The sequence below is a fragment of the Mustelus asterias genome, chromosome 5, assembly GCF_964213995.1.
Source record: "Mustelus asterias chromosome 5, sMusAst1.hap1.1, whole genome shotgun sequence".
In the NCBI taxonomy this organism is placed as follows: Eukaryota; Metazoa; Chordata; class Chondrichthyes; order Carcharhiniformes; family Triakidae; genus Mustelus; species Mustelus asterias.
This window is the reverse complement of record NC_135805.1, coordinates 63412838-63426189: the sequence shown is the minus strand read 5'-3', so window position 1 is coordinate 63426189 and position 13352 is coordinate 63412838. Positions and strand designations below refer to the sequence as shown.

Sequence of the window (13352 nt, the reverse complement as noted above, 5' to 3'; positions counted from 1 at the left end):
CGGAAGTAGATAATTTGCATCAATAGGGTTGCATAGAGAGATTGTAGCCCAAAGGTGTATTCTGAACTGAGTCCAAATCTTCAGTAACTGTCCTAACAATAGGGTTTGAAGAAAAGTGACTGGTTGAAAAAGGAATGGAGGAGCACAACAGTACAGGCAGAGGTGTGGCTTTTAAGGAGGCTGCCTCCAATTACACCCATGCTAAACTAGCCGGGTCCAAGTGAAGCCAACAGAAATATTATGGATATTGGCAGACCAACAATAAAACTGAAAATTTGACAGTGGCAAACCACCTAAATGCTTGGGTTTTGGTAGAAACACTTCATGAATCTGGGTGTTTTCTTATTCCAAATGAAGGAAGAAATTAATGATCTTTTGTAACACTTGGGGATAAACAATAGAATGCACAGAAATAAGTGCAGAAATTTTGGCAAAAATCTTTACAAAATTTATATGATCAGCTAATGGGGTAAATGTGCCAAGTCCTGCTTCAATAGTTCCAAAAGGGTCAAACTGAGCTTAAAAAGATCTGCAAGAGATCGAGTAACTAAAATCCTTAAATATTTAAAACGGTTTAACGAAACCTTGAAGGGAACAAGAAAAAGTGGTAACTCTTGGCAGTAGAGCCAATAGGAAAATTTTCACTCTTTTGCAAATTAATTTTAAAACTTGAACCATAACCAAATCGCTCAAGAATACAGAAAATATGTGGGAGATGAAGCAGGATCAGAAATGTAAAGAAACAGATCATCAGCATATAGGGAGAATTTTCTGCTCAACTTCACCCCGTATAACACCTGCACATCTCCACAGGTCTGCAGTGAAATTACCTGGGGCTTCGTAGCAATTGTGAAAAGTAATGGGGAAGGGGAACAGCCCTGACTGGTCCTCAATGAAGGTCAAAAAGTTTAGAGTGGATATTATTTGTACATACTAAAGTAGAGAAGTGGAGGAGGATTACATTAATTTTCTATTTCATTAATTATCTATTTCATAAAAGTGGGTCCAAATCCAAACTTTTGAAGAGTGAAGAAAAGGTAATCTCATTCCACTCTATCAAAAGCCTTTTCTGCATCCATTGTCGTAAGAACCTCAGGAAGAGCAGTAATTCAATGTGTGCAAACAATATTGAAAAGGCTCCTTAAATTAGAGAAGGATTGCCTGCCTTGTACAAAACCTGTCTGGTCAGAAGAGGTAGAAGGACAGGTTCAGATGGTGGACTAATGCTTTAGCCAGTATTTTGACATCCACATTTAAAAGGGAAAGAGACCTGTCTGAGCTGCAATGCAGAGGATTCTTATCTCTCTTTCATAGAACTGATAAAAATGGCTCACACAGTGTAGCAGGGAGCGTTTTAGAGAGCAAGTATTCAGAAAATAGAGACAATAATAATGAAGAAAATTGTGATAAGATTTTTAAAATAAAATTCTATTGGAAATCCATCATGCCCCGGTGCTTTATTACTTTGCATGGATTTAGCTGCCTTTTGTATTTCATTTCGGGGAAAAGGGGTAGGTATTTCTAATGCATTCATAGATGTTAGAAATGGTTCGTTAATAAAAAATTGTGAAACAAACAAGGATCTGAAAGGGAGTCTGAGGTATAAAAAGTGGAATAAAAAAAACTTTAAATTGATCATTGATCTCCTGCTGATTGGTGGTGGTTGACCCGATTGAGGTGGTGATTTCAGTAATAAGTTGCGAGTGAGCGGACCGGCAAAGCTGGTGTGCCAAAGTCTACCAGTTCTTTCTTTATGTATTGGAAAGGCTGACTGTACTTAAAGTTGAAGCATACTCACTGAAATAATTTCCACTGGCAGAATGATTGAGAACAAGAGGACACTGAGTTAGGGCGATCGGCAAAAGACACGAAAAAAAAACTTTACACTGAGAGTGGTTAACATCTGGAATGAACAACCTGAATGTGGTGGAAGCAGATTTAATAATGGTTTTCAAAGGAAATTTGGATAGTAACTGAAGAGGAAAGAAATTGCCGGGCTACATGGAAAGGGCAGGGCAATGAGACGAACTGAATTTCTCTTGCAGCGAGCCAGCATGGGCACAATGGACAAATGCCCTCCTTTTGTGCTGCAACCATTCTATGATTCTAGATTCCAGGATTTGATGGAGCCCATGAAAACAAAAAGCTTCAATACCCCTGGATCTATATCTTCAAATTAGAGCCGTACAAAAAAGTAGTCACTAATTATGCTGGAGTACTCATTAAGTAACCCGAAAAACACATTTAAGAAGTCAAATATTGATGGGAAGAGAGGAGGTAAAAAGTTACAGAAGATTTCATCAAAGTTCTTTATCTTACTTTTGTTGTCAAATCTCCCTGTTGCAATGACTTCTCCTTGCTTATCGATATTGGATGTTTGAGTTGTGCCACTTCAATTCTCTGAAGTACCACCTTCACCTCTCTCATTAGCAAATGTTCAACCGAGTTGGCAGGCAGGTGTGCATATTTTTCAGCTTTTCTTCCCACTTCTTGTTTAATTCCCACTTTATAAGTGCTCTCACTCATCCCATTACTCATTCCACGGTCATTAACTACCTGAAGAGTTTCCTTGACAACTTTCACGTCGCTTTTACTATGCTTATGCTGGAAGCTGTGATCTGTTGAAAAAGATTTGGATTTGGGGTCTGGCAATTTCTGGTTGAGCAACAACTGGGGTTTTCTGCTTGTGGAAAAGAAAGCTGCACCTAATTGGATTCGAGGTTTTTGCTGTACCTTTATTCCGTTCACTTTTGAAGTGAAAAGAAGTGTCCTGGTTAAAGATCCATAATATGCATTTTTGTTTTGAAGGGTCATTGTGTCATTCGATCTGACTTTTTGTTTTATTCGGGTTTCCTTTGAACTCAATGGAGCTTTAGAACTGGAAGTGACTGGCTGCTTTACTTTGGTTTTAATTTGTATATTCATTTGAGACTTTGCACTTTTCACATCATGTTGTTCATCTACAGTAGCACTCTTAGGAAACTTGCTTGCATAAAACAATTTTCTCTCAAGAGGAGTGAGGTACAGCTGCTCCCCCTTCCCATAGAAACATGTTGTAGGTACAGAAGGTTTGTGCAGATAGCCCTTTCTGCTGATAGCCTTTTCTGTCAGCCTAGAGACTTTCTTCTGTGAATCACCTTGACATTGATTAACAGGTGTGTTGCCAAGAAGATTTTCTTTATCAGAATTAAAAATGCTTTGTCTTAACATTGTTGAAGTTGTTAAATCAGGGGATGATATTCTTGATGAACAGGCAACAGTAACAAAATCAAGGATTCTTTTCTTTGTTGACGTCCCAGATATTGCTCCGTTGATGGGGGTATAATCCTGACTGTTGAAAATAAAATGTTGTGAAGGTTAAATCATACTAAAATCAATATTTTATACTGAAGCTTTACTTTAGTGTGAAATCAGTGACTTATGCACATACATAATTCTCAGCACCAACCTGGCACAGTAAAATGGAACTGTAACAATTGAATGAGATTCAATACAAAAGACCTTCACATTGCCATCGCACGCATCCGAGACCATTGCATGTACCCGAGACAATCACAACTCATTATTACAAACTGTGTATAATTGAAATGTTATAGTCCACTTAACATATGGATAAAAACAACTAGCTTCTTTTTCTAATAATATTGTCTTTTTTTTTCAATTCAACCTATAAATCTCTAGGCTCTCAGAAAACATATTTGGAACACTTCACGGAGAGTTAAACACCATGTTCAATTAGTTCCCATTAAATTAAAATAACGGTTTAAGGATTTTTTTGTCTGTTTTGAATGTGCAGTATTAATAGAATAGGTTATGGCTAGCTATGAACGACAATAAGCATTTTCATTCAGCCTGGAGCAGAGATGCCTCAAAAACCAGGTAGGTTTAGGAATGAGCTAACCGATATTCAATTTCATAAACAATGAAATGTCACAACTTACCAATCATCTTTTGGAGAACTATGCTTCCTCTTTCTTGGCGTAACTGCAGGCATTTTTCCTCTAAGACAGAAAACAAATTGAACAGAAAAGTAAACATTCTGTACATAAACAAAAGCAGGCGGGGAGTACACAGAATAATAAGGACACATTACTTATTCTAACATGATTTACTGCCACTAAACACCTTAAATCTATCATGTGCACTGCATCCTACCTACTGATAACTCAGTATCATCTGCATAAATTAATAAACCTTGACTGGCAACTTGGGACATCTATGATCTAGATTTTAAAAAATGCTAAGGTAGCAATTAAGTTCATGATCTTAAAATAACCCTTCCATTCGGTCATGTGTTACGGCAGCATGGATTTGGCTACTGAGTACAGTAGCATAGTGCTAATGTTTCCCCTTGATATTCAATGACATTACCATCACTGAGTCCTCCATTATCAACATGCTTGAGGTTACCATTGTCCAAATGTTGAACTGGACCAGCCATATAAATACTGTGGCTACAAGACCAGGCCAGAAGCTGGGAAGTCTGTGTAACTCACAACCTGACTCTGCAAGGCCTGTCCTCCATCTGCAAGGTACAAATCAGAAATCTGATGGCATACTCTCCACTTGCCTGGTTGAGTGCAGTTCCAATAACACTCAAGAAGCTGGACGCCATTCAGAACAAAGCAGCCTGCTTGATTAATACCCCAACCACCAACACACAATGGCAGCAGTGTGCACCATCGACAAAAAAGCACTGCAGCAACTTACCAAGGCTCGTCTGACAGAACCTTCCAAACCCATGACCTCTACAACCTGGAGGATAAGGGCAGCAGGTACATGTGAAAACAAGCAAATCCCTCTCCCAGCCGTACGTCATCCTGACTTGGAACTATATCACCATTCATTCACTGCTGCTGGGTCAAAATCCAGGAACTCCCACCCTAGTAGCACATGGACTGCAGCAGTCCAAGAAGACAGATAACCACCACCTTCTCAAGGGCAATTAGGAATGGGCAATGACTGCTGCCTCGCCAGCAATGCCACATCCCATGAAAAAATAAAAACAATGTTTCTGGACTAGTAATTCAGAAGACCTGACTATTAATCTGGAAACAGGAATTTAAACCCCGCAACAGCTGTTGATGAATTTAAATTCAATTAATTTAAAATGTAAAGCTAATCTAAATAATGATGACCACAAAACTGTGGATTGCTGTAAAAGCCCATTTGGTACACTAATGTGCTTCAGGGAAGGAAATCTGCCATCCTTACCAGTCAGGACTACATGCGAGTCCATAACTATGTGGTCGATTCTTAAGTGCCCTCTGAAATGATCTAGCAAGCATTATGTTGTACCAAAACCATTGCAGACATTGAAAAGAACAAAACAGATGGATCACCCATCACTGACTGCGGCACAGGAAACAAAGCATACCAATAAAAGCAAAATACTGCCAATATTTTAAACAAACCAGAAATTACTGGCAAAAAAGACTCAGCAGATATGGCCGCATCTTTAAAGAGAAATAGAGTAAACGTAGAGTCCAATTTCTTCTATTGCTAAGATTGTTTGGTTTGGTGCATTGGCCATGCTAAATTCTCCCTCAGTGTACCCAAACAGATGGCGGAGTATGGCGACCAGGGGGTTTTCACAGTAAATGTAATTCTACTTGACTAATAAATAAATCGAGTCTCTTCACTTGTTCACGAATGCTCGGTTTGGGTTCCGCCAGGGCCAATCAGCTCCTGACAACATCACAGCCTTGGTTTAAACATGGACAAAAGAGCTGAACTCCAGAGGTGAGGTGAGTGACTGCCCTTAACATCATAGAATCGAATAAAATCATAGAAACAAACAGTGAAGCAGAGGCCCTTCGGCCCATCGAGTCTGCAACAACACGTGAGAAACAAGGCAGCATTTGACTGAGGCATTAAGATGTAAGAAGTTTAACAACACCAGGTTAAAGTCCAACAGGTTTATTTGGTAGCAAAAGCCACACAAGCTTTCGAGGCTCTAAGCCCCTTCTTCAGGTGAGTGGGAATTCTGTTCACAAACAGAGCTTATAAAGACACAGACTCAATTTACATGAATAATGGTTGAAATGCGAATACTTACAACTAATCCAGTCTTTAAGAAACAAAACAATGGGAGTGGAGAGAGCATCAAGACAGGCTAAAAAGATGTGTATTGTCTCCAGACAAGACAGCCAGTGAAACTCTGCAGGTCCACGCAACTGTGGGAGTTACAAATAGTGTGACATGAACCCAATATCCCGGTTGAGGCCGTCCTTGTGTGTGCGGAACTTGGCTATCAGTTTCTGCTCAGCGACTCTGCGCTGTCGTGTGTCGCGAAGGCCGCCTTGGAGAACGCTTACCCGAATATCAGAGGCCGAATGCCCGTGACCGCTGAAGTGCTCCCCAACAGGAAGAGAACAGTCTTGCCTGGTGATTGTCGAGCGGCGTTCATTCATCCGTTGTCGCAGCGTCTGCATAGTTTCCCCAATGTACCATGCCTCGGGACATCCTTTCTTGCAGCGTATCAGGTAGACAACGTTGGCCGAGTTGCAAGAGTATGTACCGTGTACCTGGTGGATGGTGTTCTCACGTGAGATGATGGCATCTGTGTCGATGATCCGGCACGTCTTGCAGAGGTTGCTGTGGCAGGGTTGTGTGGTGTCTTGGTCACTGTTCTCCTGAAGGCTGGGTAGTTTGCTGCGGACAATGGTCTGTTTGAGGTTGTGCGGTTGTTTGAAGGCAAGAAGTGGGGGTGTGGGGATGGCCTTGGCGAGATGTTCGTCTTCATCAATGACATGTTGAAGGCTCCGGAGGAGATGCCGTAGCTTCTCCGCTCCGGGGAAGTACTGGACAACGAAGGGTACTCTGTCCACTGTGTCCCGTGTTTGTCTTCTGAGGAGGTCGGTGCGGTTTTTCGCTGTGGCGCGTTGGAACTGTTGATCAATGAGTCTAGCGCCATATCCTGTTCTTATGAGGGCATCTTTCAGCGTCTGGAGGTGTCTGTTGCGATCCTCCTCATCCGAGCAGATCCTGTGTATACGGAGGGCTTGTCCGTAGGGGATGGCTTCTTTAACGTGTTTAGGGTGGAAGCTGGAGAAGTGGAGCATCGTGAGGTTATCCGTGGGCTTGCGGTACAGTGAGGTGCTGAGGTGACCGTCCTTAATGGAGATGCGCGTGTCCAAGAATGCAACCGCTTCCGGAGAGTAGTCTATGGTGAGCCTGATGGTGGGATGGAACTTGTTGATGTCATCATAGAGTTGTTTCAGTGATTGTTCACCATGAGTCCAAAGGAAGAAAATGTCATCGATGTATCTAGTGTATAGCATCGGTTGAAGGTCCCGTGCGGTGAAGAAGTCTTGTTCGAACCTGTGCATGAAGATGTTGGCATATTGAGGTGCAAATTTGGTCCCCATGGCTGTTCCGTGTGTCTGGATGAAGAACTGGTTGTTGAAGGTGAAGATATTGTGGTCCAGGATGAAGCGGATGAGATGTAAAATTGTTTCCAGATGGCATCTCCACAGCATTAAGATGTAGCAGCCCTGTAAGAATTATATGATGTGGAGATGCCGGCGTTGGACTGGGGTAAACACAGTAAGGAGTCTAGCAACACCAGGTTAAAGTCCAACAGGTTTATTTGGTAGCAAACGCCATTAGCTTTCGGAGCACTGCTCCTTCGTCAGGTGAGTGGGAGATCTGCTAACAAACAGCAAACAGGGCATATAAAGACACAAACTCAATTTACAGAATAATGAATGGAATGCGAGTCTTTACAGCTAATCAAGTCTTAAAGGTACAGACAATGTGAGTGGAGAGAGCATTAAGCACAGGTTAAAGAGATGTGTATTGTCTCCAGACAGGACAGCCAGTGAGATTTTGCAAGTCCAGGCAAGTTGTGGGGGTTACAGATAGTGTGACATGAACCCAAGATCCCCGTTGAGGCCGTCCTCATGTGTGTGGAACTTGGCTATCGGACCCTGCTCAGCGACTCTGCGCTGTCGTGTGTCGTGAAGGCCGCCTTGGAGAACGCTTACCCGAATATCAGAGGCCGAATGCCCATGACCACTGAAGTGCTCCCCAACTGTCTAGAGACAATACACATCTCTTTAACCTGTGCTTAATGCTCTCTCCACTCACATTGTCTGTACCTTTAAGACTTGATTAGCTGTAAAGACTCGCATTCCAATCATTATTCATTATTCCGTAAATTGAGTGTGCGTCTTTATATGCCCTGTTTGCTATTTGTTAGCAGATCTCCCACTCACCTGACGAAGGAGCAGCGCTCCGAAAGCTAGTGGCGTTTGCTACCAAATAAACCTGTTGGACTTTAACCTGGGGTTGTTAGATTCCTTACAGAATTATATGAAACAGACCAGCAGAAAGTTGGCCAATATACCAGAGCATGCTGGGAACTCTCTAATACCGGAGACATTAGACTCAGAATCAGTCCTACTGCCAATAGCCCCTGTAGCGAACTGGTAAAACAATAGAAGTCAGGAATGCATAAAACACATCTACAGACATGAAAATAACTTAATGAAGCAATAGAGTCAGGAACTCACCCGAATACAGTTAGGAAATAATCAGACCCTCATTGATGAAACAATCACCTTTAGATACTGCTACAAAAGAGCAAATGCATATTCTGAGCCCAAAACATGACATACAGGCACCAGGACACTAGCAAACAAAGAATGACCATCGAAACTCATTAACAAAGTTTTGAGGTGGCAAAACTAATCAAAGTAAGAAGTTTAACAACACCAGGTTAAAGTCCAACAGGTTTATTTGGTAGCAAAAGCCACACAAGCTTTCGGAGCTCTTAGCCCCATCTTCAGGTGAGTGGGAATTCTGTTCACAAACAGAGCTTATAAAGACACAGACTCAATTTACAATGCGAGTCTTTCTTGTCTGGAGACAATACACATCTTTTTAGCCTGTCTTGATGCTCTCTCCACTCACATTGTTTCGTTTCTTAAAGACTTGATTAGTTGTAAGTATTCGCATTCCAACCATTATTCATGTAAATTGAGTCTGTGTCTTTATAAGCTCTGTTTGTGAACAGAATTCCCACTCACCTGAAGAAGGGGCTAAGAGCTCCGAAAGCTTGTGTGGCTTTTGCTACCAAATAAACCTGTTGGACTTTAACCTGGTGTTGTTAAACTTCTTACTGTGTTTACCCCAGTCCAACGCCGGCATCTCCACATCAAAACTAATCAAGTCAGGGCCCCGATTGGCCAAAAACACCAGAAAGTTCTGGAAGCCAGAAAGGTACAAGACCCACAGTTCGAGCAAGGCAAGGTAAGACACCCCCCCTCCCCACCAATCCCGAGGCACGGCTGGACACAGTGAAGACCTGAGCAAGTCGCCTTTTACGCCGAGAGAGTGACTGACTGAGACCAGGGGGGGCTGGGGGAGAGAGAGAGGGGGACAGACAGATTGACAGTAACAGGCTGCAGGAATCAAGCAATCGGAACCAGTGAATCGACAAGGAATCAAGATCTGGGAAGTATTTGTATTCTAGTGAAATGGGCAGTTGAGTGGAAGAACTCTTAGAATTAAAGTGTGCTATCCTAACTTAATATTGTTTGAAATAAAGTTGCGTTGGTTGAACTGACTCGAGCTCAGTTATTTGTCAGTAACTTGCTGAAACACCTGGGTAAAACTTATTGGACAAGCACATTGGTTAAATGGAATCTGTGGGTCCTAGTGCATCCGGCATACATCAAAAATACAGTAAGGAGTCTCACAACACCAGGTTAAAGTCCAACAGGTTTATTTGGTAGCACGAGCTTTCGGAGCGCTGCTCCTTCATCAGGTGAGTGAAGAGTTGGGTTCACAAACAGGGGACATATAGGCACAGACTCAATTTACAAGATAATGGTTGGAATGAGTCTTAACAGGTAATCAGGTCTTTACAGTTACAGATAATGCGAGTGGAGAGAGGGTTAAGCACAGGTTAAAGAGGTGTAAATTGTTTCAAGCCAGGATAGTTAGTGAGATTTTGCAAGCCCAGGCATATCTTGGGCGTTACAGATAGTGTGACATGAACCCAAGATCCCGGTTGAGGCCATCCTCTTGTGTGCGGAACTTGGCTATCAGTTTTTGCTCAGTGATTCTGCGCTGTTGTGTGTCGTGAAGGCCGCCTTGGAGAATGCTTGACCGAAGATCAGAGGCTGAATGCCCTTGACTGCTGAAGTGTTCCCCGACAAGGGAGCACTCAGGGTAGTGTCCTATGCCACCACCATTAGCTGCTTCATCAATGATCTTCTTTCCATCATAAGATCAGAAGTGGGAACGTTCGCAGATGGTTGCATAATGTTTAGCACCATTTGTGACTCCTCAGATACTGAAGCAGTTCATGTCCAAATGCAGCAAGACCTGGACAATTTCCAGGTTTGGGCTGACATGTGGGACATGTGGTAAGTAACATTCATGCCACACAAGTGCCAGACAGTGACCATCTCCAACAAGAGAGGATCTAACCATTGCCATTGACAATCCAAAGCATTACAATCTCTGAATCCCTTACTATCAACATCCTGGGGGGTTACCATTGACCAGAAACTGAACTGAATTAGCCATATAAATACTGCGGCTACTAGAGCAGGTCAAAGGCTAGGAATCCTACAGTGAATAACTCACCTCCTGACTCCCCAAAGCCTGTCCACCATTTACAAGGCAAAAGTCTGGAGTGCAATGGTATATTCTCCATTTGGCTGTCTGAGTGCAGCTCCAACAACACTCAAAGGTGGTCACCAATCAGGACAAAGCAGCCTGCTCGATTGCTATCCCTTACACAAACATTCAATTCCTCCACCATTAAGGAACAGTGACAGCCATGTGTACCAGCTACAAGATGCACTGCAGGAACTCACCAAGGTTCCTTAGGCAGCACTCTCCAAACCTACAACTGCTATCATAGCATCTCTACAGTGCAGAAAGAGGTCAACCGACCCATCAAGGCTGCACTGACTCTCCGAAAGGGCATCCCACCCTGGCCTTCCCCTTCGTTCTATCCCCGTAACCCTGCCCTTTTAGGCTAATCTACCTAACCTACACATCTTTGGGACTGTGGGAGGAAACCCACGCAGACATGGGGAGAACGTGCAAATTCCACACAGTCACCTAAGGGCAGAATCGAACCCAGGTCCCTGGCGCGGAGGCAGCATTTTTAGAAACCTATTCATTAACTGATGGCATCGCTCTATTCACTTGCTTGTTGATGTGCCCATGGCTCTATCTGATAATTCATTAGTGTTGCTCCATTTACTTCACTGTGTAGTATGCATCATGTGGAGATGCTGGTGTTGGACTGGGGTAAACACAGTAAGAAGTCTCACAACACCAGGTTAAAGTCCAACAGGTTTATTTGGTAGCACAAGCCACTAGCTTTCAGAGCGCTGCCCCGCCATCAGGTAAGTGGGAGTTCTGTTCTCAAACAGGGCATATAAAAACACAAACTCAATTTACAAAATAATGCATTATTTTGTAGCGAGTTCCACAAATTCACCACCCTCTGCGAGAATAGTTCCTCCCCATCTCAGGGCAACTAGGGATGGGCAATAAATGCTAGCCAGCCAGTGATGCACACATCCCATGAATGAATAAAAAAGTTAATCTGGTGTACCTCCTTTGAACTGCCTCCAAAGCACCACATTATTTCTCAAATAAGGAGACCAAAACTGGACACAATACTCCCAGATGCGGTCTCACCAACACCGTACACAATTGCAACAACACTTCTCTACTTTTATACTCCAGTATTTTTGCAATAAAGGCCAACATTCCATTTGCACACATGCATTACTCGACACACTGTGAATTCACCAGGCATTATGTGTACAGCTTGAACCTATGTAGCATCTTCAGTTTAGAAAAACACACCAAGGGGCTTCAGAGTGTTATATTAAAGAGGTGACCAAAAAAGATAAGTTCAATGGGGCAGGGAAGGGCACAAAGGGCTGGAAGAATTTCAGAGCATGGGGGCCCTGGACAGCTGATGATGGTTATAGCTATATGAATTATAGCTCATCCAAGACTGAATAGCAGGCAAGCAGTAGGTTACCAAAGAGGAGTCAAGAAGTAGATATTGTTGGCGTTAGCAGATGTATATAAGTTGAGATCATGATAGTGTGCAGATGAGGAAGAGAGGGACTGTCAGGGAGCACAGAGTGGGAAGAGAAGCCATTGTTGGAGATGCCTTGGATAATGTAACCAAACAAGGATAACTGCTTGGTAATTAGCACGGATCTGAAGGATGGCGTGATCAACCATGTCAATTACCAGCAAAGCCATCAACAAGACACAAGGTTAAAAAAAAAATCACAGGAAATGCTCAGCGAACCAGAAGTGACCTTGCCCGAGAATATAATCTGTGACTTCGGTTAGGGCCTTTTCAATGCTGCGGCAAGGACGGAAACCTGATCGGAGAAATTCAAATATGAAATGATGAGAAGGATCGGCAAGGATTCATGAGGCAACATTTTTGTCTGAAAAATCTCTCCCCTAAAGTAACACTTATAAACGCAGCGCGTTGTTGTTGTTAGAGGGAGGAGGCTCTTCTCCAGAGAGAGGGGCCCCTGCCAACCAACCCGTCAGAGTTCATCCACTCACTCACTTCTCCGATACAACCCCAAATAAGCCGGGGCTTTTTAAGCTTCATTCTCACCTCCTCGACTGCAGGAGAGGCGGCTACAGTCCCCCCTCTGTGACCGGCCGCCGAGCGGCTCTGGCTCCAAATCAAACTCAAACTGTCACCACCACCGCCGCCGCGCGAGCTGACTCGCAGCTTCCAAATTCCGCGCGCCTTTCACCAAGACCTCCCCCTCCCAGCATCACTGATACGCCCCGCCCCCAGCCTCGCTGATTAACCCCGCCCCCTGGCCTTCGCTGATAGACCCCGCCCCCAGCCGTGCCGATAGACCCCGCCCCAGCCTCGCTGATTAGCTCCGCCCCTCAACCTTGCCGAGAGACTCTGCTCCCGAGCATCCCTGATTAACCCCGCCCACTGGCCTCACTAATTAGGATGTGGAGATGCCGGCGTTGGACTGGGGTAAGCACAGTAAGAAGTCTCACAACACCAGGTTAAAGTCCAACAGGTTTATTTGGTAGCAAATACCATAAGCTTTCGGAGCACAGCTCCTTCGTCAGATGGAGTGGTTATCTGTTCTCAAACAGACACAGAAATCAAATTACAGAATACTGATTAGAATGCAAATCTCTACAGCCAGCCAGGTCTTAAATGTACAGACAATGTGGGTGGAGGGAGCATTCAACACAGGTTAAAGAGATGTGTATTGTCTCCAGACAGAACAGCTAGTGAAATTCTGCAAGCCCAGGAGGCAAGCTGTGGGTGTTACTGATAATGTGACATAAATCCAACATCCCGGTTTAGG

At 43.5% G+C, this 13352-nt stretch overlaps 1 protein-coding gene across 3 annotated transcripts in view; it reads right to left on the bottom strand.

The window, feature by feature from the left end:
* LOC144494110 (N-acetyltransferase ESCO2-like) overlaps positions 1 to 12764 on the bottom strand; it is a 48679-nt gene extending 35915 nt beyond the window's left edge. Inside the window, exons 1-4 of one of the 3 annotated variants that reach the window (XM_078213696.1) lie at positions 12626 to 12764; positions 12312 to 12377; positions 3942 to 4001; positions 2320 to 3331 (exon numbers count right to left, since the gene is read on the bottom strand). In XM_078213696.1, coding sequence (XP_078069822.1) covers positions 2320 to 3331; positions 3942 to 3994 — 1065 coding nt within the window. In that variant the 5' untranslated portion in view covers positions 3995 to 4001; positions 12312 to 12377; positions 12626 to 12764. The remainder of the gene's footprint in view (positions 1 to 2319; positions 3332 to 3941; positions 4002 to 12311; positions 12378 to 12625) is intronic. The other 2 variants (XM_078213695.1, XM_078213697.1) reach the window with 2 other exon arrangements.
* Positions 12765 to 13352: the final 588 nt, after the last annotated feature.